The sequence below is a fragment of the Lonchura striata genome, chromosome 1, assembly GCF_046129695.1.
Source record: "Lonchura striata isolate bLonStr1 chromosome 1, bLonStr1.mat, whole genome shotgun sequence".
Lineage (NCBI taxonomy): Eukaryota > Metazoa > Chordata > Aves > Passeriformes > Estrildidae > Lonchura > Lonchura striata.
In genome coordinates, this window is record NC_134603.1 from 28,968,259 (window position 1) to 28,990,152 (window position 21,894).

The following is a 21,894-nucleotide window of genomic DNA, read 5'->3' on the forward strand; positions in this document are numbered from 1 at the left end:
AATTCATAGGACATAATATTATGTAGAAGTAGATAAGGCAGTTTATAAAATACTAAATTTTTAAATCTTAACTGGAAAAAAAAAAAAAAAACCTGCCTATTCAATGATTAATTTGTTTTTCAGATGTTTGAGTCTCGGTTAATATAGCCCAAGTGGCCAATGTCAGAGCAAAACTGTCTTCCTACACTTGATCTTCAGACCTGAAGAAATAAGCATTCTTTTTTTTTTTCTGGACAGCTGACAGCTATCAGTTGAACCATATTCTCAGAAGATTGAGATGTTTCCAACCATTGACTTTGTTTTTTAAAATTCTTTGATCAGGAGGGCATCTGTGAGGTAGGAAGGGGAGAGGAAGAGGAAAAGCCAGTGTTAATTGCAGAGATTGCAGGCAAAGTAGGATAACAATTTTGAAATCAATCATAACAACAAACCATAACAGGAAAATCCTTAATAGTCTGAGCATTATACAGAGCCAGTACAGACTCCACAAAGAACAGTGCTACTTCAATGCCAACACATTTTAGTGTTCCTGGAAAGCTCAAGCAAAGACTTCCCTAATGTACTGGAATATCAGATTTAAATTACTAAACAACTTCATTTTCTACTCCTTTATCCCACTTCACTTCCAAAAAAACTCCATCTACCCACCTACTCACCAAAAAACTAATGAACATCAACAGCAGCCTCTTCCTTGTAAACAGCAGAACTGCCTCAATTTGAGAAGACAGTGAGATTCAAAGATATAAATTGGACACTGCTCGTGACTTTCAATGAATGCGTTTTGGAAATGGAAACTGCTTCTCTTTGAGCAAATTCTACTTGCAGCTTCATTTGCTAACCGTGATTCTTTCATCCCTCCAAAGTATTCAAAAAAACATGCACTAAAATGTCACAGCAAAACTTGTCTCCCCATTTATTTCTTTAGCATTATAAAGCAGTCCTGGCAGGATAATGCACAACTTCTACAACTTCTTAATTTTCAGTTCTACTCAGAAATCTTATTTTCTGCCTTCATATATGATACAGTGAACTGCAGTTATTCAAATGTCAGGACAATTGGTTATTTTGCACTGATGGGAATATTGTGCATGTTAAACTCATGAAGGGTGAAGCTTTTTTCTAGTATAATAAATAATAGGAGGAAACTGGAAACTAAATATATTTTCATGTCTTCAGCATTATAAATCTTGGCTTGCAGTACTGTAGAACAATCATCATTTTTAGTGTATGGTCTAATCTAACACAAACAGGTTGTATATATGGTAGTTCTGGGTCACAGTACACTTACACTGAAGTTACTGGCAACTGAGGCTGGAGCTAACATCAAAATAAAGCAAATAAATATGTGAGACAAAGTAGTTCTGGAGAATTAGCTCTAAAGAATTCCAGTTTCCTCTTGATTTGCGTCTTATCGTTGGTCAGCTTCTGTGCTTAAGATAATTTCTTGTCTGTCCCTTGTAATGTGCCCTTGTAATGTTTTATTTCCATTTAATGTCAAATGGACACTTCCATTTGCAGTCTTTCCATCATCAAGGTACTTTAACGGTCCATCTCCTTCATCAGGCCACCTATTTTCATGATATTTGTGGAAGAATAGCTATCTTTGGGACCTCTAGCCTCTACTTCACATGTGGCTGAATTTGGAGAGCACAGATACACAGACTTTATATGTCTTGTTTCCAAAGGAAATCACTACAAAAAGACACTCTTCTGCCTTTTGTTTTACAAGAAGTGATCTCATTGTAATCAAAACGGACGTCCTATAAAAGACATTGGATTGTTTTTCCATTCAAATGAAAGATAAACAATTAACACTATCCAGGATCAGGAGTAAACAAAGCAGGGCTAAGTGATAGACCAGTGACCTCATGGAATGCTTAATGCCCAGTTGAAAGCAGCAACACTGTCTCTTTAGGAAGGGAGGCAGGATTTTCATATTGTGCCTGATGCTGTTTAGTGTATTTCTGATCTGAAACTTTGTAGGTCCCTTATCAGATCAGTTTGTTTTCCGTATTACCTCTATGGGTAGATTCCTTCTATTTCTAATGTCTGTGTTAGACTGCATCCTCTATCTTTAGGGTTCAGATTAAAATGAGGAAAAATACTGCTAGAAAATAATGTGAAAAATGACAACCCAAAAAGGAGCCACAGAAAGAAATTACAAGAAATATTCTCCAAGGAGAAATGCTTTTAGATGACAGAAGTAAAGAGGATGACATCATAAGTAGTCATAAAACTATGAAAAAGATAAATGGTCCAAAATTATGGAAAAAGTCACTTTTCATGGTTAGCAGAATGAACACAAAAAAGAGATTTTTCTATGTGAGTAAGCTCAGTAATTTGATACATGCACTGAGCAGCTAAAATCTCAGAGGTAAAATTGATTCTGCAATGACGGATGCAGCAAACAGGACGTGTGCAATTCCATGATCCCCAAGGCTCCTGAATTTGTGGAAGCCTTCCTGTCACCAAATGGTTTCACTTTTAAGTCATGCTTGTCTGGTATCACAGAAATTCATCTAAACCTTTTTAATTTTTTGTCTCATCTGACATCTCTTTGGCAGAATAGCATTATAGGCTCTGTTTCCCAACCAGAGTATAAGCAATACTCAAGACACTGATGTTTCTGATTATTTATTATGGCACTTCAAAGCATATAAATTCCACTGCTAGGTGTTTCAAACAAAAATAAATAAAATGAGACTTCAGGTTTTAGGCAGTATTTCAGCAGATTTTGGTTAAAAATTGTGAGAATGTTACTAGATATGGAATAAGAGTTTTGCTAGGAAAAGTCTTCTTAAAATAAGGCTTACTTTCAAGAAAGTGTATGTACTTGCTTGGATTTAGCATGTTCATTGGCTTATTGATATATCTTGAGTTTAAGAAAACTGTGGGTATTGTATATTGAAATTAAGCAAACTGTGGGTTTGAAACACAAAAAGCCCCAAACTAACCCTGAAAATCCGTTCCTCTACTTAAAACACCAATTTAGCTTCTCGTATTTATACCCACACAATCCTATTTACTTAGTAAATGGAAGTTAGTAAAATTTGAAATTGAAACAACTCCACAGTCAAAACTTTCAGTGCTTTCTTTATCTTTGAAAGTAGGGATGTTTGTGATATACTGGCTTGTTTTGTGCTGAAGGCAGATTGTAGAAGAGCCTAAAACCAAAATGGGTTTTTTTGAAACCTCACTTAAAATTCCACTAGTAACAATGTTTCCACTTCATATATTCAACAATTTTATTTAATAGCCTAAGTTCAGAATAGTTACATAATAGTTACATCACGGCCTTTAAAAAGAATTGCACTCAGCTACTCAGTCCATTGAAATACTAGAAAACAGGGAAAAGGAAAATACGGAGTGAAAAGGAGCTCTGTCCACTGAACTGAGTTTTTGCAGCAAGTTCCTACTGAACCTGAAGATGTCCTCATGCCTTCTGGTAGACTCTAACACACTTGACACCATTCATGTCACACTCCTGGAAGATAAAGAGGTGGATTTATTAATTTACATCTCAGTGCAGACCAACAAGGAAAAATGACGTGTTAGGAGTTACATTTCAGGCTACCAACCAGCAGCACTTGGGGATCAGAAAGCGGGACTGAACTCACCACCACCAACTGTCCATCCACTAGCTTCCTTGTTATTGTGGTCTTCTTGCCATCCCATTCCTGCTCTTGAATCAATGACCCATCATCTTTTAAGCTGACAAGGGTCTGAAAGAAGAACCTGACCATCAATACTTTCCCCATGACATTTGGGCAGCACAGAGGCTTTTCAATACCTTATTCCAAATGAAAGATTCCCACCCCAGCTCACTCAATAATAATTTTATCATTGACAACGACAATGCCAGAAATTATCTTAAACATTTTATCAATCTACTTCTTACAGTAACTAACTCACTACTCATTCACTCACTGCTCTGACACATTTCTGCATCAGACAAACCTTTGACAGCACCTACAATTTCATTTAACAGGAGCAGAAGGTGCTCTCTGTTCATCTCTTTGTTACACAGGCTTTGGGTTTTTGTGTTGCATTTATCTGATTTTGCAGTAATATATGAACTGAAAGTGTGTGGCTGGAGGGAGGGGGGTGATAAACAGAGAGGACTCATAGGAGGAAATGAGGAGGAAATCCTTTACGTTTTACCTCTTTTAGGATAAATATTCTCCCTTCTAGGTGCAAGCAGAAACTCTTTGCCTTCTAAAACTGGAGTTTAGTGCCTGTAATTCACATGATTACCTTGCAGTCTGATCCCACCCCACACTGAACGAGGCTCTCTTGTTATGCAAATATGAGACACAGCAGAAAAGGTTAACCCTAGGGCTGAATTGCCCTCTGATTAAACATCAATGGCATTTTTTTCCACGGGCTTCAAATGAAGTGGCATTTGGCTTTAACAGGGATTTAGAGGTCTGTTAGTTTTACTAAAAAAATGCTTCTGCTACAGAATGAAAACAGCAAAATACACAAGACTATTGATTCTATTGATTTCAGCACTCTCCCTCTTTGGAATTTGCTTAATCCATGTTAAAAAAATATTTCAATGAGACTTACAGAGACAACTGCTCATTGAATAAAGCAGTGTTAGTGTGGATGTCAAAGCTGATGTTAAAATATCACCTCCCTCTGTAAAATTCCCAAAGAATTGCCTTTTTTAAACAGAAAGTCTAGTATACTGACCTGAGTTTTCCTGCCATCTAATGTATTTTCCTCAAATTTCTCACCAAGCTTGAAGCTGAACTGTGAAGTTTTGAAGGTGCTTTCTGTTTTGATGGTGATTGTGTCCCCATCCTTAATAATGTACACGTCTGGTTTGGCCATGCTTCCCATTTTTCTCATAGCCATACCCACACCTGCAAGGCAAGAGGCACAGAGTGTCACCAAGTCAGTTAAACCCTGAGGCTTAGGGCCACACAAGAATTCAAATACCTAATTCCTATTTAATTAGGCACTTAAGTACACTTGAGAATCAAAGCTCAAGAGCCACAAAGAAGAAGGATGTTTTAAATTTTCCACAGAAGAGGAAGGAAAAAAGCTTATTTGCAGAGTTACTCTTTTGTTTCCTCAGAGAGGAAATTTATTTTGCCCTGTAGAGTATTTCTAGATATCCCAGCACTGATTTTTTTTTTTTCAAACAGAAATAAATAGCAAAAAGGAAAACAAATACAACAGCTTAAACTAAAATAAAAATATTTCTTCAAATTCTGAACACTTTAAAAATTCTACAAATTATTTTTATTGGCAGATGAATCCACTTTATTCAAACTTACTCAATAAATACCCTTCCATTAATTTGTACACCATTGCAAACATGCCATTTTAAAATAAATTTCATATTTTACATCCTGTTTACAAAGTATGGAGTTGTGAACTAGAAAATCATTATCATAAAAAATAGTGCTTCCACACATATGCAAAAAACAGAGAAACAGAGAAATAAGCAATTTGCAAAAGGCTGAAAACTCATGATCTGGAAACAGCAGCCCTCAAAACCCTACAGATTCACCCTGCTTCAGCCCCTGCATGCACTGTTTGAGGGATTAGCTTGAATCTTTTTAATCTGAAGGATGAAAATACAAATAAGAGGGCAGCAAGCAACAAACGTTCATCCATCAAACTAGTAAGTGCATATCTGAACCATGAATTGATACAACCAAATGGGACAGAAAGTATCACCAAGTCAGTGAGTGCCTGGGTTCTGCAACTGGAGTAGTTAAAAAATGTTGTCAAGTATCAGCACAGCATTCCCCTGGTATGTGGAGGTAAGGGTTGAGTCCTTGAGAGGCAAATAAAGTACTTTCCAGACACTGCTTCTCCAGACTCAAATGAAATTCCAGGATTGAGCCTTAAGCTTGAGATCACAGAGAAAAAACAGTTATCCTCAGTCCAGTTTTTCTGATCAGAACTGGAAAATACTGCCACAGTAACCTCCACACACATTCTGTTGCTGTAGTCCAGACCAGAGTAATCAGGGAGTTCTTTGATCAGCTACGGCTTAGCATCCAACTAAACAGAGATGAGCTTCATGTCTTCCATATGGTAAGAAGTGAAATTCCAACTTCTTTGTCCTCAAATGTTCTTTTTCACAGAATGAGCAGAATCTGTATGGTCTCGTTTATGGTGCATCAATAGGATCAAAGGCAGAGAGTTTCACAAGTAGCCAGCAAGAATGAAATCCAGTAAATGACTGGCTCCTAAAATGTGCTTGGTATAAATTTAATTGCCTGAACTGTAAATAGAAAATGGAAAAGTGACTGATTTACAATTTCAATCTAAAACCAAACAACAGTCTGGTGCTACCTACACATGGGAGGTGCTCAGCAATTGCAGCACCTAATTTGTGCTTTGAAGTTGCAACTTGGCACACACCTAGGTATGGCCATTGGACATCAAGGTACCAAGGCATCCTAATGGCTCAACGAAGCTGAGCTTAAAATTCTTGAATTTCCTCCAAAGTCTTCCAAAGAATTCAGTCCAAAAGGCTTTCTCATATCATACCTACCACAGGCCTCAAAAAACGTAATTACAGCCACCACTGTCTGCAGAGCATAAATGCAGTGATGCCTTTCGTATTTTACATGAAGAATGCAAGATTTAAATTCCTTCCTGTCCTCCCTCTAAGGATAAGGTTACATCTTCTACCTCTTGAGAAAATATCACAGTTTTAATCTGTGGATAAATTGCAGAAAATAATAGCTCCTGGGCCATATAGACACTGCCAGGTATCTATCACCTGTCAGCCAGGATGCTCATAGGAAAGTAGTAAATCAGAGCTTGCAGATGAGGCTCCTGGTCTGTTAGGCATGTTCTTCATCCAGTAACGTCGTGTTATAAAATGTAGGGCAACCTGGGCGCAGGGATAACAAGCCAGGACCATCCCCCTGAGATAAAGGTGTGACTACCCACAGACGAAAGCAGGCAAACAGCCTCCGGCAGTATAGCCGGTTACCCAGAGGCAGCTGATCCAGTTTGGCTTTCTCGGGAGGAGACACCCAAGGTGACTCCACGGGGCGGCAGCCCCGGCTCAGCAGGTCCGTGACCCAGCCCGGCCCCGGCACGGCGCTGCCGTGCGGCCGCCGCGCCCCTGGGGCCAGGGCAGCGCCGAGCCCCCGCAGCCCCGGCCGGCTTCACCCGGGAGGGAGCGGCGAGCCGGCCGATCGCAGCCGGGCTGCCGGCACCGCCCGCTAACCCCGGCTGCCGCGGAGGGCGAGCGTGCGCGGCGGGAAGGCGCCTGCTGCTGCCGGCACCTGCCTCGCAGCAATTACGGTGCAAAAAGGGTCGCTGACATCTTTGGGACGCGGGGCCAGCGGCGGCAGCTCTCCCGCCAGGAAAGCTCTGCTGCCGGCCAGCGCTCCGCTCCCGGGGCCGAGAGGGCGCGGAACCCCCGGCGCTGCATCCCGAAGAATCCCGGCATCACCCCCGCAGCCGCCGCCCATCCGCGGCTCTCGGCCGGGCTGCATCCCACCCTCGGGCCCGGCGCCGGGAATGCGCTCTCCGCGGACCTTGGACAGAGCCTCGCCGGCCGGCAGCGACAGCACATCCCCGGGGCGGCATCCCGACATCCATCCCTCCCTCTCGGGGGCGGGGAGCCGCCGGCTTCTTACCCAGCTCCTTCATGTACTCCTCGAAGCCTTCGCTGGAGATGAGGCACCATTTACCCAAAAACGCGTCGATGGCCATGGCGGCGGCACTGGAGCTGATGGCGTCCCTGTAGAAACGTGAAGGCAGAAGGACGAGCTGCAGCGCAGCCGCGGCCGCCTTTATAGCCGGGCCGGCAACATGTGCTGCCGGGAAGAGCCAATGGGGCTCCCGCCGCGCCCCGGCCCCTTCCCCGCCGAGCCCCCGCCCGGAGAGTCCCGCCCGCGGCGGCGGCAAGAGCGGGCACGCCGCGGCACTGCCCGCGCTCCGCCCGCGCACACAGACACCCGGACTGACACTCACACAGAGGCAGACACATGCACGCACACACAGACACCCGGACTGACACACTCATACACAGAGGCAGACACACACACAGACACCCGGACTGACACTCACACAGAGGCAGACACATGCACGCACACAGACACGCACACACACACGGACACAGAGGCAGACACACACACAGACACCCGGACTGACACTCACACAGAGGCAGACACATGCACACACACACAGACACGCACACACACACAGACACCCGGACTGACACACTCACACAGAGGCAGACACATGCACACACACACAGACACGCACACACACACGGACACAGAGGCAGACACACACACACAGAGGCAGATACAGGCACACACACACACGCAGACAGACACATGCACACATACACACTCGCACACTCACACTCATGCACACACAGACACAGACACACGCACGCTCACACTCACATACTCACATAATCAAAGAGCAACCGCTCTTTGCACCCCAGCATGGGAACACCCAGGAGCGGTGGGACACTGCCAGAGCTGTCCTGCCGAGGGATGTTGTGGCCTCAACACTCCTTCAAACACAAACCCCATCCTGCGTGCTCAAAGAATCCAGTGTGCTGAGTGCCGGTACCCATGCACTCCTAGCTGGACTCTAAATGCTAAATTATACTGTTTATTACATGTCATGGTTTTTTTAAGGCTAATTCAAACAATCATCATATGGCACAGAGAGCAATAAGGCATCAGCATCCCAAAGCAGTTTATTGGGTTTGATTGCCAGCCTTCCCAACAGTTCCCCAACTCCCACTGGTACATCACGTATTATTGAACTACAGCAATCCACAGTTACTATGACCTGGGAACAGACCTTTTATGTACACACAGTGGTCAGTTTAGCAAACAAAATCAATCAAAATACAGAATTAATGTGGGTGCTTGCAGTACAGGAAAAATCAAAGCCTGAATTCAACCTCACACCTTAGCACTGGAAAAATGGAGATATCTTGGTTTTAGTCCATCTTGAAATACAATTGCTACTTCTTAGAAGAAGAAATAGCATCATAAAATATACTGTCTCAACAGGCCCTGTGAGGTTTTAACCAATCTTTTGTCAGATTTTGTCAGGTGAGTGATTTACTGTCATATTCTGTGAGGAAGCTGCTGTTTTTAAGACACAAAAAACAAAAAACCAAAAAAATTCTGATTTCTATGTACCCCCAAGATTTGTTTACATTAGGGTTATGCCAATCTCTGCCTTTTTTGGCCTTGTGTCACACTGGATGAAAACCACAGCTACTTTCTCCTGTCTGGAAAAAGAGAAATGTGAAGATACATCTGGTATCTCAAGGGCTTTTTTATGGAATAACAGTTACTACACTTCTCAGCTATTACTTTCCTGGAGGAGTTTGAGATGAAGGTATCAAAACCATCAAAACCAGGGAAGACAGCAAGACAGGTTCTGTGCTGGTTCCAGCATTTCATAATATGAGGAAGTGCCATAAAGCCAAATGATTTGGAGCAAGGAGACCTTTTTCCTTTATGCTTTGCTGTGATACAATTTCCCACAGCAGCTAGAAGTTTCAAGACTTTGTAGAAAGTCAGATTTGTCATAAACAAAATAAACAAATAATGTTTGAATTGATTTTTTTTAAATTCCTCTAACTATCCTTCCCTACAGAGTTGTCTTTAATTACTTTCTGCTTCTCTGACTATATGCTTGCTTTTAATATGCAAACAACATTATAGCGTCTACTCATAAGACAGTAAGTCACATTGTTTCTCTTTTGTGTTATTAAGTAGGTATATCGAAACACAAGACTTTCAACATTCTTCCACTTTTTTTTTTTAATTTAATTTTGTGTATGTCTTGTGTAAAAGATTTCAGAGTAAATGTCAAATTAGAGTGATGTTTACTGGCTAATTCATGATAGTTAAATCAACATGCCATCCATGCTGTAGTTCTCTGGTTGCTTACAGAAAGGATAAATGAAAAGCCATTAGATTAGGGATCAAACAGAATCATCCTTCAGGAATTAGGATGTCTTCAGTCTTGTAAAGCAGGGACAATTTCTAGAAATAGAAATCTTGGCTTTACTCCACGTACACCAGCAAATAATTTTGGATCCACATTTCTGCAGTGCTGCCTGCAGATGGCTTACGATATGCAAATGGTAGTCAGGAATAAGTGCTGATAATGCAGCAGAAGATGTAAAATCCACTATTTCCATCTAGTGGTGAGACAGTATTCCTGGATCTGAAGTACCTGAAGATCCAGTTACCCACCTGTGTTCAACATTGCTACAGTTTTGAATCCTCCCACAAGTCATTTGGTCTGATTTATTTTCCTCACAAATTTTTCAGGTCTAGGCATGTAAATTCATATAAAACACAAGAAGAGACTCTTATCTCTCTTTTCTGAAATAAAGATTGTTAGTATTCAGTGAAAAAAAATCTCAACTCTTACAAAGTTCTAATGTTTTGCAAATTAGTCAATCCAGTGATACGGATTACTGGCTCTGATATCATCAATGCCACATCTCAAAACTTCTTTGAAACAGAATAGTGCTGAAACTGTCCATGTAGCGAAGAAAGTAACTAGAGGTGCCAGAGATATATCCTTCTGTGTAAGGTACAAGTGACCTGAGCTAGAAAATATACATTGTTTCTTATCTCAACAGTGTACATTTGCCATATCTGGCTCCTACTTTGGGAGGCGAACTAAAATGTTCAGATATTCAGAGGTGCTCGAGCCACAGGAATTCATCCCTGTAAATCTCAATTCCTGCCTGTTTTGAGGCTGACATCATAATCAGACCTTTTGGGTTTGTGTAGTCTCCTCTTTAGATATATGAAAAGAGAAGCAGCAAATACATGCTACCTATGGGCTGCCTTGAATCCCTATGCCACATATTATTGTTTCAGTACAGACAGAATAAATTCTCTGAAGTTTTGCTCGTTTCCACAATAAACTATATATTGTTCAAGAAAAGGAGAATCAAATTTACAATGAGAAGTGTACATTTTTCTGAGGAAATGAGCTGCACGGCAGGCACGTAGCCACATTTAGGAGCAACCACCACCTTGGCAGCTTGAGCCTAACCAGGGTGAATGCTTTCCTGAGGCAGTCAAACCCTTGCACCTTGTAGGAGGGGAGGGTATTACAGTTCTTCATTACCAAGTGCAAGGCAATGTGCACAGAGACCTTCATTCTACTCCTTCAGTGAGTAGTGATGCTTCATCTGATGTGGGAGCTGTGGCCAGCAGGGTTTGAGGTTTCTCTTCACATAGCTGTAGATTCACCTCCTGCATGCAAGCTAAGCCATATTTTGTGTTTTGGAGTCACAATACCTACTGCTTGGGCAGGGCAGAGCACCACCTCCTCGTCTGCAACATATCAGTAATCAGGTTCCATAGGAGGTGTAACTTTTTCCTAGACCTTTACTCATTCTGCAACATATCAGTAATCAGGTTCCATAGGAGGTGTAACTTTTTCCTAGACCTTTACTCATTAAACTGCCCATACATTTGAATTGGAGGGAACTCAATCTGATAGAGCTCTACTGTGTAAGGGAAGATCTTGCTTTCCTTCTAGCATACAGACATATTGTGTATATAGACCATCTTTTCTAAGTGGTAGTCTTTTAGATAAGATAACCTTTTGAGAAAGCCTTAAAAAAGATTTCAGGAAAACTGGATATCACTGCCAAAATTTTACTCTTTGGCCTATCCCTAGCTGTAGAAAAAAGTTAAAGCAGTCTATGAATAATAGCTACTCACCCCCAAGGCATGGATGGGCAAAATTGCATAGGTAGCACAGTTTTGTTTCTGTTTCCTTGTTGTACAAGTGTGGTTTTCCCTTCCCAGCCATGTCATCAGTGGGCAGGCATGATGAAACATGTGCTACAGTTGCTTAGCTGGCCCGAGGAAGCTTTGCCACTCAAGAGACGTTGGCTTGGGCAATACTATACCAGGGATAATGAAGCAACAATGCATGAACCTGCAACTTTTCCTCTGTATGTCAATATGCACAAAATCTCCTGGTGTATCAGCATTTCCTTGCTTCTGAACCAGAAGAGCCGGGCATAGCTTCATTTTATCAATGAACTTTGTGCAGTACATTTGGTTTTGAGTCAAAACAAAGCCATATTGCTCTCCATGGGTCCAAAGAATCCTTGCTGTGGATCTGGAGACTGCTGCATCCGCCCTGGCTAGCCAGCTGTCGGGGAGGACAGGCTCACGTGTGCCGTGCCCTGGTGCTGCTCACGCCACAGAGCATTACTATAATGCAATTAGCACGCTGCAGCCTCAGCCCAGCTCCTGCACGTTGTCAGCAGCACGCTCAAAGCAAGGTTAAAGGGAAATGCTTCTAGGGCAAAGTTTACTGTGGCAATGGTGTCACAGCTCACTGACTGTAGTGCCTCAGTGCTGAGAGAGAAAGATCCAGAAGCCTGCAGTGACTTGGATGAAGACTCCAGGACTCATTTTCCTCCTTCCAGAGAAAAAATGATTAGATGTCACATCCAGCCCAGGTCACAGAGACTGCAGATATGTGAGCTTGTACCTAACTTTGGAAGCTTTGAAAAGTCCTTTTTATTTAGCAGCAGTATCTACCCTGAACAGCAAACATCTACATATAAGAATAAAAATAATTTTATTTATCTTCAGAATTTTATAATCAGCATAGTCATTACAATGCTAAAAAAAGCTATTAGGGTGGCTAAAAATCTTCCATAGATGTAGTTTTAGCACTGAAAAAGCCTTTGATCCACATAAAACAAAAGCTCATTAGCAGAGAATACCTGCTCACAAAAGAGACTTTCAGAAAGCAAATGCTCTGGCATGGCTTTTAGAAACATCAGATGTACCAAAAAAAAAAAAAAAAAATCCCAAATGATGTTGCTGTAAATAAAGACAAATAAAACTTCACTTTGTCCTTTCTATGCAGTCTGGAACCATAAGGACATAAGGGAAAGGACGAGCAATGTTAAAATAATTTGGAATAGGTAATGATAAAACAAATATTTCTACCAATGATAAATAATTAGATTATGAAATTTGGAATCAATAAAGTACAGATGTTCCCACTGGATTTTAAAAGGGTATATAAATTAAAGCTTTATCTTTTTTCCTTGATTGCATATCATAAGTAGAGTTCCATTTCTGAGGATATTGATCAAGCACTGTGAAGGGAACCTCAGGAAAAAACAAGGTTTCATCTGTAGTAATAACCATACTTCTCATTCTCAGGATGTCACAAAGGAGAGCATCATGGTACAGAAATTTGAAAGGCAGAGTCTGACATTCACACTTTACAGAGGAAGAGTCTTCTCATTGTGATTTGAATACCAACACCTTTCCCAGGAAAGCTGGAGAGAGGCTGCAATTGCTCCTCTTCCTGTTGGCCAAAATCATGTAGTAGGTGCTAGGAACAGGTGTAGGCCATCTACCTGGCCAGGGCTCCCAAAGGACTTCATCCTGGGGTGAAAAGTGTGTAAAATGCCTGAGGCACAATTGATGGGGGCTCCTTTTCACCAAACAGCACAAGCCTTCTCACACCTGCACACAGTGGTAAGAGAGAGGCTCTCTGGGCTGCTGCTCAGTGTATTAGCTTCCAGTTATGACTCACCTTTCAAGTCCTCATTTTTCATGGACTGTAGAAGAACATTGGAGGAAAACCCTTTGGAAGCTAAAGCTAGTTTTTACTATTAACACATTCCCATTGCCAACATGCTAAGTTTGCAAAGAGGCTTGACTCAATGACTTGTGTTCAAAAGTCTTCTAAGAAAATTCTTGCCTCTGGCATCTCAAGCTACCATGCAGGACAAGCAGGTATTTTCCAGCTTGCTCTTCTAGACTTGAAAAGTCTCATGGTATTTGGGTTTACAACCCTGATTCTATCTTAAGGTTTGATACTATGTATCTAACAACCAGTTCAGAGAAATCTGTAAGGAAGTAGGAAATTACACTGCAGATCTCTGATTTGTTCCTATGCTTCTGCCAAAATCTTTTGGTGCTGATTCTGCCACCTTTTATTTTATGTGCAGTTTAACTTGATACCCTTCTAGCTATTTGAAAGAAAGAAGTAATCAGCTGATTCTTAAATTTCTCATTCCCAGTAAATACTCTGAAATTCATTTGAGCAGTAGATTTTGAAGTCAATTTCTATAAATCTCCATGTATAAAGATACTTTTAAAACTCCATAAAAATATTGTTTCTTTTATTCATGCAAGTGACTTGAACCACTCAGATTCCCCAATAGTGAAAAGACAATTCTGTACATCCATGCAAGAATTATGTTAGAGAGGACAAACTTGCTGGCTTTGCATGCCAACTGTATTATTTTTGCAGTAAGGTTGGTCTTTGACTCCCTTTTGAAAAAGTGTGGAAGATTCAAAAGAAACAGAGGAGTAGTGGCTGAGTAAGAAAGGAACCTGCTGCTTTGCCTCCTACCTGTCCTCTGAACTTCCTGCATGGATTGTCTGTCTGAATTGTGAAAATCTGTCCACTAAGGATTTTTTTCCCAGATTTGCTCCTATTTACCAAGCATTCCCTTCACAAACATGTCTGCTGGTCCACTTTTCCAGCTATTTTGGTTTAAAAGAAATATTAATTCATATGGAAACAAGTCAAACTCACCTCTTCCAGTGAAGCACAACAAAAAGATCTCCTTTGATGTGATATTAACCTCTCCTATTAGCACTGCCAGTAGGTAGGAGACTGCTTTAAGTCAAACAGAATCTCTAGACTTGCCTTACCTCTGCTTTCAAGTACCACTTTGGAACTTCAGGAGTCACGATAAAAACAGGATCAGCAGCTCCTTTGCCTTCATACCCCTAATATCTGTCCCTGGGCACATCCTTAGTTTTGTAAAATCCTGAGAAGACCAGCTCAATGTAAAGATCATTTTTTGTTAAGTTAATTAGAAGCTAAATACCACCTCTAGCTGTTCATGCTGCTCCATCCCAACAGTTACCACCTTACAGAGTAAGGCTGAGCAGGAAGCAGAGTACATGGAGTGGTCCACCAGCAGCAGAGTACCTTGGCTGCTTGAGGCTACTGCATGCTCGTGGCAAACAATAAAAAGGGCTCAGAAGAGTGACTCAGGCCTTCCAAGGGGGAAAAGGAGGCCTGGATGAGATCAAACAACACCAGTAAGGAAAAAGACTATTAGGCCAGGAGATGGAGAAGGCAGAGAAGTGCATCTGGAAGAGGCATCACTGATAGGCAATATGTTGGTCTCAACATGACTCCAAAGCACTCAGTGGAAAGGCAGGGCCTGCATCCAAGGAAGCTGGTTGCAGATGTAGCTGGTGACATGGGCAGCGAGCCAGCAATGCTTAAAACTGCAAGGAGTGCATACATGCGTAGGAGATACACTTGAAACCAAGTATCTTGAGAACTGTTAAACACAGTCCCAGGATATTCAGCTTTTGAGGGTTTTTTCTGGCTTCCTTATACCACATAAACTCCTTGATAATTTAAAATTCAAACAAGCAGAGGTGAAGAACTTGCAATGTTCTCTAACACTGCTCCTCCTAGTTGAAATGTTTAATAAAAATACCATTGCGTTTTTCCAAAAACAGTGCTGCAGATATTTAAAAAGGGAATACCTCAGGTTGTGTTATCTGAATATTGTATTATATTCATACATTTGAAGACTATTTTCCTTATGTGCTGATAAGAATGTCTGAGTAAATAGGCATTTGTAAAATGAAAAGATCTAAGATGATTCTAATAATTGCTAAATCTCCAGGCATTAGAGATTTAGCCATTTTAATGTCATCACCTGCTATCAGACATCCTACATGGCCATGGTATTTGCATTTAGGCAACCCTAGTTTTTTAGGGTCTGCTCCAGTTCCTTTTTATAGTTGGGCAAGCACCCACATTTTTGGTGGGATACAATAATCAAGATTAGTGGGCTAAAAAATGACAACATGCAAAGTCAGTGCTCACCCAGACACGCTTTGTTGTGCATGAGTGACCTTAATACCCTGTACATCCCCAGTGCTGGCCTGTGCATGTCAGGAAGCTGTCAGAGCTTTGTTTCAGGCAATCAGCAGCAGGAGCTGGGAGTGCACGAGCAGCTTGCAGCAAAGCTATCTAAATGCTCAGGAAAGAAAGTCATTACAGATTATCTTTAATGTACTTGAAAAATAAATTCGTACCTTTATCTCAACAATACAGGGAGAGAAATTTTCTACATATTAGCATAATAATCATCAGAGAAGTGCCTTCTTGCTCATCTTGCTTGTTTATATCATTCCAGTATCTTGTAGTCTTGAAGATGCACATTTTTAGCTTGATTTTTCTGTCCTGTAGGTTTTGCTTTACACATTGCATATTAAAAACTCAGTCATTACTTCTTTTTCACGCACAAAACATATCAGAGCTTTATCACTGCAAACTGCAGCTCCCAGCACCACAGCAAAAGCAGCACCAGCCTACACCTCATTCCTTGAATTGCGGCTGAGCTCTCAATGGCAACACTGCAGGTCGTTGGCCTAACCTAAACAGGAAGGTTGGGCATGTGTGGATTAAAATGAAAGCACTTAGCAAAAGTGTGTGTTTTTACAGAGCAGGATGCCTATCCATGCTAGTAAAGTAAAAAACCACCTTTCTTTGACAACAGAAGGGATTAATTTTGGTGTTGAAAAACTAGCTAGGAGCTTCATTTTTTCCCTTTTCTATTCATAAATACAAGCCCCAATCTTGGGCCAAAATAAATACTATAAAAACTTAATTATTATTAATAATTAATTACTTAACTGCTGAACTCCTGTTTAACTCTTTAAGCACTTATAGATGGCTAATTTTTTAAGATGGATATAGGGACTTCAAATTAAAACACAAGTTTTGTACACTGATGTACAGACTGTCAAAGAAAGAAAAAAAGCCCTCAAAAATCATTGAAATGTTACAATAAGAGGGCTTTTGAGCATATGAATACATGATTAACCATGGGAACAATAACTGTGTGTAGGTCTTCCCCTTGAACAATTCTCTTTTCCTGCAAAGCTTTCTCAGATAAAGTCGTGGTATATGATGTTATTCTAAACTGTGGGAAAAACAAAACAAAATAAAACAACCTGTCCTTTGAACATTCTTATTGCAATTTAGTCCTCTTCTATGGTACTCCCCTAGCTTGACAGCATTTAAAATCCTCTCTGTTTCAGGTGTTCTCATAACCCCTCTGCTGTAACAGAGCTCAGTAGCAGGTTTAGCAGCTTAGCTCCAAGATCACTCTGAAGCGCTGGTGGCCTAAAAAAAAAAACAGTTCCAGTGCAGGGAAGGTATTTATCCCAGACAAATTTATTCACATCTATTGTTCACACATCCAAATTTCAATGAATTGTCTTATCTCACACTCTTCTGTTTGTTGCAAACACATGGAAAACACCCAATGTCTTTAGCACAGCTCTCCTTCTCCAACATAAGACATCACCTTGACTTCAACATTCTAATGAAGAACTTGTAAAGACTTAACTTGACAGAACCATCTTGTTTTCAGAATGGACAGAGTCCATTTAATAATCTTGGCAAAAAGTAAAGTAAAACTAGTTTCAGATTTGTGTCCTAAATCTGCTGCCAACTTTGAAAATACATGTATTAGTTTTAGAGAAATCAGGCATCTGATTATAAAAAGGTAGAGGTAAAGCCTCTCAAGAGTACCACACCTGCAATGCTCAAAATTGGAACTACATTTTTGTTATGAACAAAACTGATGCACATGAAACACGTGGAGCTGACACCTCCACCTGCACAGCCAGAGGAGATTGACCCTTTGAAACAGAGCTTTGCAATACAGATGAGACACCTAAGCAGTTACTTTAATAAATGATAGGGTTGAACATGGGACTATAAACAACAAAATAGTTAATGAAATATCCCAAGAGTGACAAAACCACTACAAAACTGAACTTCAAAGAGAGCCCTTTTCTCCAATTATCAAAAAAACTAACTTGAGCTAATCTTAGTTACTTTTATTCAGGATGAGTAACTCTGCTGTGTGTTGACAGTCCCATAACCTTGTTACTTTAATAGCTCAGCTAAATTTACATTTAGCAAATTACCCACTTCCTTCAAAAAAAGAGGAAGAAAATGGTAGGGACTTAGCAACAGATGTATTATAAACATAGTAGTACAAAACCCACTCTACATTTGCAGCCTGCTGTCCCTCAGCTAAGTCAATACTTTTTAAGGTTTTCTTCAAATTTTTGATAAATTTAATAGCTTTCCAAGAATAATAATAGCCACTCTAAATATGTTCTGTGCATACACTTATAGAAATTTTGTAGGAAATAATGTCCAAAGAGATCTGGCTTCGTTGTAGTATTAATTTAATAGCTAATGTGCATTATTCACATTGAAATGCAAATACAAGTGATATTAGTCCAACATGCAGCTGCTTGGAAAGATGCATTCATGCATCTTATGCCACTCTCAACCCCTAATGTTAGAAGATCTGTTGATCTAGTATGTTCTCTTTCAAGGGAAGGCAGTGAACATTTAAAGTCTTTTGGCCATCTCTCAGATTTTGTTGCATAGGAAAAAGCCTTCTGTGCAGCCTGCTGTTTCTAACACATGTCAATGCAAACACAGTAGTTTTTCCATTCTTCAGGGATTCTTCTTCTTGCTTTTCTGTTCTTCTTTAAGGTCTTTTGCATTACATCTGGATGCCAGTGCTGTTAACATTTCCCCTGTTGTCAGGTGGGCTCCCTTCATTATCAGTCGATCTCCATCAGCTATGAATGAAGAAAACCTTGAGAAGTTACAAATTGACAACTACTCTGGTGTGCAGTTGTTTTGTACATATAAATCCAACCACAGTTCACCTTGTCTGATTAGAAAGTGTTCCAGCTATCAAGGAACCTGACTATGCAACACTGCCAAACAAACATATCAAACTGCACACAAGCATTGTTGAAAAATCTGGAGCATTTATCTAGGTATGCCTATAGTAAGAACACATTTTAATAAGAACAGCTCATACTCTGCCCCCAAAGTCATCTCACAAAAGGCAAAGAAGGCATTGGAAGGCACAATTTCCACACATGGCTAAGCATCTTAGTAGCCTGTTGTCTGTGGTCCATTTAACATGCTTCTTCAGCCAAAACAACAAATTGGTTCACACAATCCTGTAGTTATAATGCAAAAAATAGGAAGCACTAGAATTTCCAGAATTCTGAAAGAATTTGTTTTAAAACAGGCAGGTAGCAGTAGAAGGTGAATATTACCCAAATTAATTACTTTGCAAGATTTGCAAATACAAAACCGATAGCCAAACCCATATAGTGAAATACCATGCCTGGCATCCACATTCCAGCCTTATTTTTGCCAACTACAAGGGCTACAAACACTTCACTTGGGAAAAATCAGCTTTTGGAATATGAAGAGTTTAGAGGTGTCTTGGCATTAATGAGATAAACTGGTTTGGATTTACACTGTGAAAAAACATAGAGCTTTACTGCTTTTTTCTTAACACATCACAAGGATGAGAAAGAGATACATGGGGGAGAGAGAGACAAGCAATATTAACATTGAAATAGGTAGACTTTCCTAAGCAACACTTTTGACATTTCCACCAATTCACTAAAAATATGGAAGTTTAAAGATAAGAGGGTAGCAGAAATCAATATTAATGAAAACTTTAATGGGCTACATGACATATTGGTCCATTACAGCACAGCAGGAAAGAAGATGCAGCCAGAGAAAAGGACAAAAGCAGATTAGAGCCATCTGTTCATAGCCTGGAAACTGGGACGCTTCCAGAACTGATGAAATTTCCACCACCAATTCCCTGCCTGCTCCCTATACCCTCAAAGGGAACCAAGAAATTTGTTGTACATAGTTGACCTCACTCTGCAGGTCCATCTGCACATGTATAGCCTCACCCATCTGAGCAGTTCCTTCAAATTACTTACTCAGTTGCATAAGCAACCAAAGGTGTTCAACCTTCTGTTCTCAAAAGTGAGATGCCTCCACCACAGGTAACATAAAAGAATCATGGAAAATAAACTGATTATTATATAAAAACAGAGCTACATTTACTTTCCTGGAATTGTTCCTGACTGCAGAGTCCTATAAGCACATGCCTACAGAAGCACACTCAGCTCCAATGTTATCAGTGGCTGGATCTAAGATCCCTTAGATCTAGCACTAGTAGAGACACATATACACATTTATCTACACATCAGGCTGTTAGTGACACCCTCTTTCTTTTTTCCTCCCAGCTGACTCAACATCTAGTTATGGATCAGAGAAAAAAAAAAAAAAAAAAAAATCACAATTAAAAGAATATAAAATATAGAAAACAGAAAACAGTAACATTGTAACAACACAAACCCGGGGTTTTTTGTTTGTTTAAAAACAAGCTCCTTACCAAATGTAACATCTACAACTGGTTCAGATCCATCATGTCTCACATCAGTAGTTACTTCACAGTTTGTATTAGTAGCTTGGACTTTTTTATGGTAAATACTTTGGAGAAATTTTCTGAAAATATATGAAAAATATATTAAGTATGTTGTAGACAGAAATTAAAGTAAACATACTTCTAAAATTAATTTGCACATCTTTATATTGCTGGGTAACAAAGTATAAACAAAATAGGATTTTTACTTAAGTTCAGACAGGTACTTCTTATGAGAGAATCGCTCTTAAAATCCAAAAATTCGAATTAAGTTATATTCCTTATATAAGGCAAAAATGTAAAACGTGTAATGTTAAAAAGCATACCAAAGAACTGTGTAAAACTTCAGTGTATACACTTTCTGTGTTTCTCTTAGCTAGATTAGTAACAATAATAAAACATGAACACCAAAGGCATTTTCATTTTTCTTTATACATCATTTGTTTGCCAATGTTTTCTTGTTTGGGTTTGAGACAGCATTTATTTATATGACATCTTTGGTCTCCTGTAGATTTCTGAAATGCGTGACAGTTACTTTAAGCTGCTATTCTGGCAGCTAAAAAATATTCTAAATTAAGCTGTGTCACTAAATTAATTTTAAAAGTAGGTGTGGCTGTACAGTGATTGCAAACCGGCATTTTGGAATTGTTTGGTGCAGAACCTGCACGGCTGGAGAAGCACAATCCCTTAAATGTCTCCAGCAATCACTCATCGGGACCGGAGCTGCTACCAGCGCACGGCGCGGCCCTGAGCGGAGCGCAGCGCAGAGCTGGGGCCGAGCGCTCTGCGCAGCTCCGGGCCCGCCGGCAGAAGGGGCGCAGGGCCCGCGCAGGCCGCGCCCCCGGCAGGCCGCGGAGGGCGCCGGGGCTCCTATAGCGAGGCAGCCCGGACAGAGCGGGCTGGGGCCGGCCCCGCAGCCCCCTCACCTGGTGCTCTCCACGTTGGGCTCGAAGGGGCAGAACCGGACCACGATGCTCTTCACCGGCCGCAGCACCAGGCTCACTTTGGACGCCATCTTCTCCCCGCCCCCTACTACAGCTCCCAGCAGCCCCCGCGCAGGGCGCTCGGCGGCGGCGGCCGCGCCGGCCCGCCCCGTGGGCACCTGGGAACTGTAGTCCGTGCCGCGGCCGTGGGGGCGGGAGGCCCGCGGGTGCGCTCCCTTCGCTGGGGCGGCTGCTGGCCCCACGAGCCTCGTTTAGTGACCCGAGGCGCTCGGGGCCAGGCTCCCTCCTGCGCCAGAGAATCACAGACTGGTTTGGCTTGGGAGTTAATTTTTTTTTTTTAATGTAGTCCCAACCGCCCTCCCTGTGCAGGGGCACCTTTCACTAGACCAGGTTGCTCAAAACTCCATCCAACCTGCCTCTGAACACCTCCAAGGATGAAGCATCTGCAATTTTCTCTGGACGACCTGGTCCAGTGCTTCACCACTCTCACAGCAAAGAATTTCTTCCTAACAATCTAATCTAAACTTGCTCTCTGCCTGTTTGAAACCATTCCCCTTTGTCCTGGCATGACATGCGCTTGTAAAAAGTTCCTCTTCTGCT

General features: G+C 41.2%; 2 protein-coding genes across 2 annotated transcripts; both read right to left on the reverse strand.

Annotated features, from left to right (window-relative positions):
- Positions 1 to 3,220: 3,220 nt before the first annotated feature.
- On the reverse strand, positions 3,221 to 7,808 carry LOC110481782 (fatty acid-binding protein 5). The gene is made up of 4 exons (XM_021550543.3): positions 7,620 to 7,808; positions 4,696 to 4,868; positions 3,618 to 3,722; positions 3,221 to 3,484 (listed from the first exon to the last, which is right to left on the reverse strand). The coding sequence occupies exons 1-4, from the start codon at positions 7,693 to 7,695 to the stop codon at positions 3,434 to 3,436; spliced, it is 405 nt and encodes a 134-aa protein (XP_021406218.1). The 5' UTR covers positions 7,696 to 7,808; the 3' UTR covers positions 3,221 to 3,433.
- Positions 7,809 to 17,232: 9,424 nt separating this feature from the next.
- Positions 17,233 to 21,401, reverse strand: MRPL53 (mitochondrial ribosomal protein L53). Its single transcript, XM_021550565.3, has 3 exons — positions 21,277 to 21,401; positions 20,321 to 20,433; positions 17,233 to 18,683 (listed from the first exon to the last, which is right to left on the reverse strand). Exons 1-3 carry the CDS (start codon positions 21,363 to 21,365, stop codon positions 18,556 to 18,558), a joined length of 330 nt encoding a protein of 109 aa, XP_021406240.1. The 5' UTR covers positions 21,366 to 21,401; the 3' UTR covers positions 17,233 to 18,555.
- Between the last annotated feature and the right edge of the window lie 493 nt (positions 21,402 to 21,894).

Excerpts from the sequence above, each read along its gene's own strand:
- LOC110481782 (XM_021550543.3), bottom strand. The coding sequence starts at position 7,695 with ATGGCCATCGACGCGTTTTTGGGTAAATGGTGCCTCATCTCCAGCGAA. Across the intron at positions 4,869-7,619 it reads GGAGTACATGAAGGAGCTGG|GTGTGGGTATGGCTATGAGA; the intron begins GTAAGAAGCCGG and ends CTTGCCTTGCAG. Across the intron at positions 3,485-3,617 it reads TGGATGGACAGTTGGTGGTG|GAGTGTGACATGAATGGTGT; the intron begins GTGAGTTCAGTC and ends TTTATCTTCCAG.
- MRPL53 (XM_021550565.3), bottom strand. The coding sequence starts at position 21,365 with ATGGCGTCCAAAGTGAGCCTGGTGCTGCGGCCGGTGAAGAGCATCGTG. Across the intron at positions 20,434-21,276 it reads CCCAACGTGGAGAGCACCAG|AAAATTTCTCCAAAGTATTT; the intron begins GTGAGGGGGCTG and ends ATATATTTTCAG. Across the intron at positions 18,684-20,320 it reads AGTTGTAGATGTTACATTTG|CTGATGGAGATCGACTGATA; the intron begins GTAAGGAGCTTG and ends CTTCATTCATAG.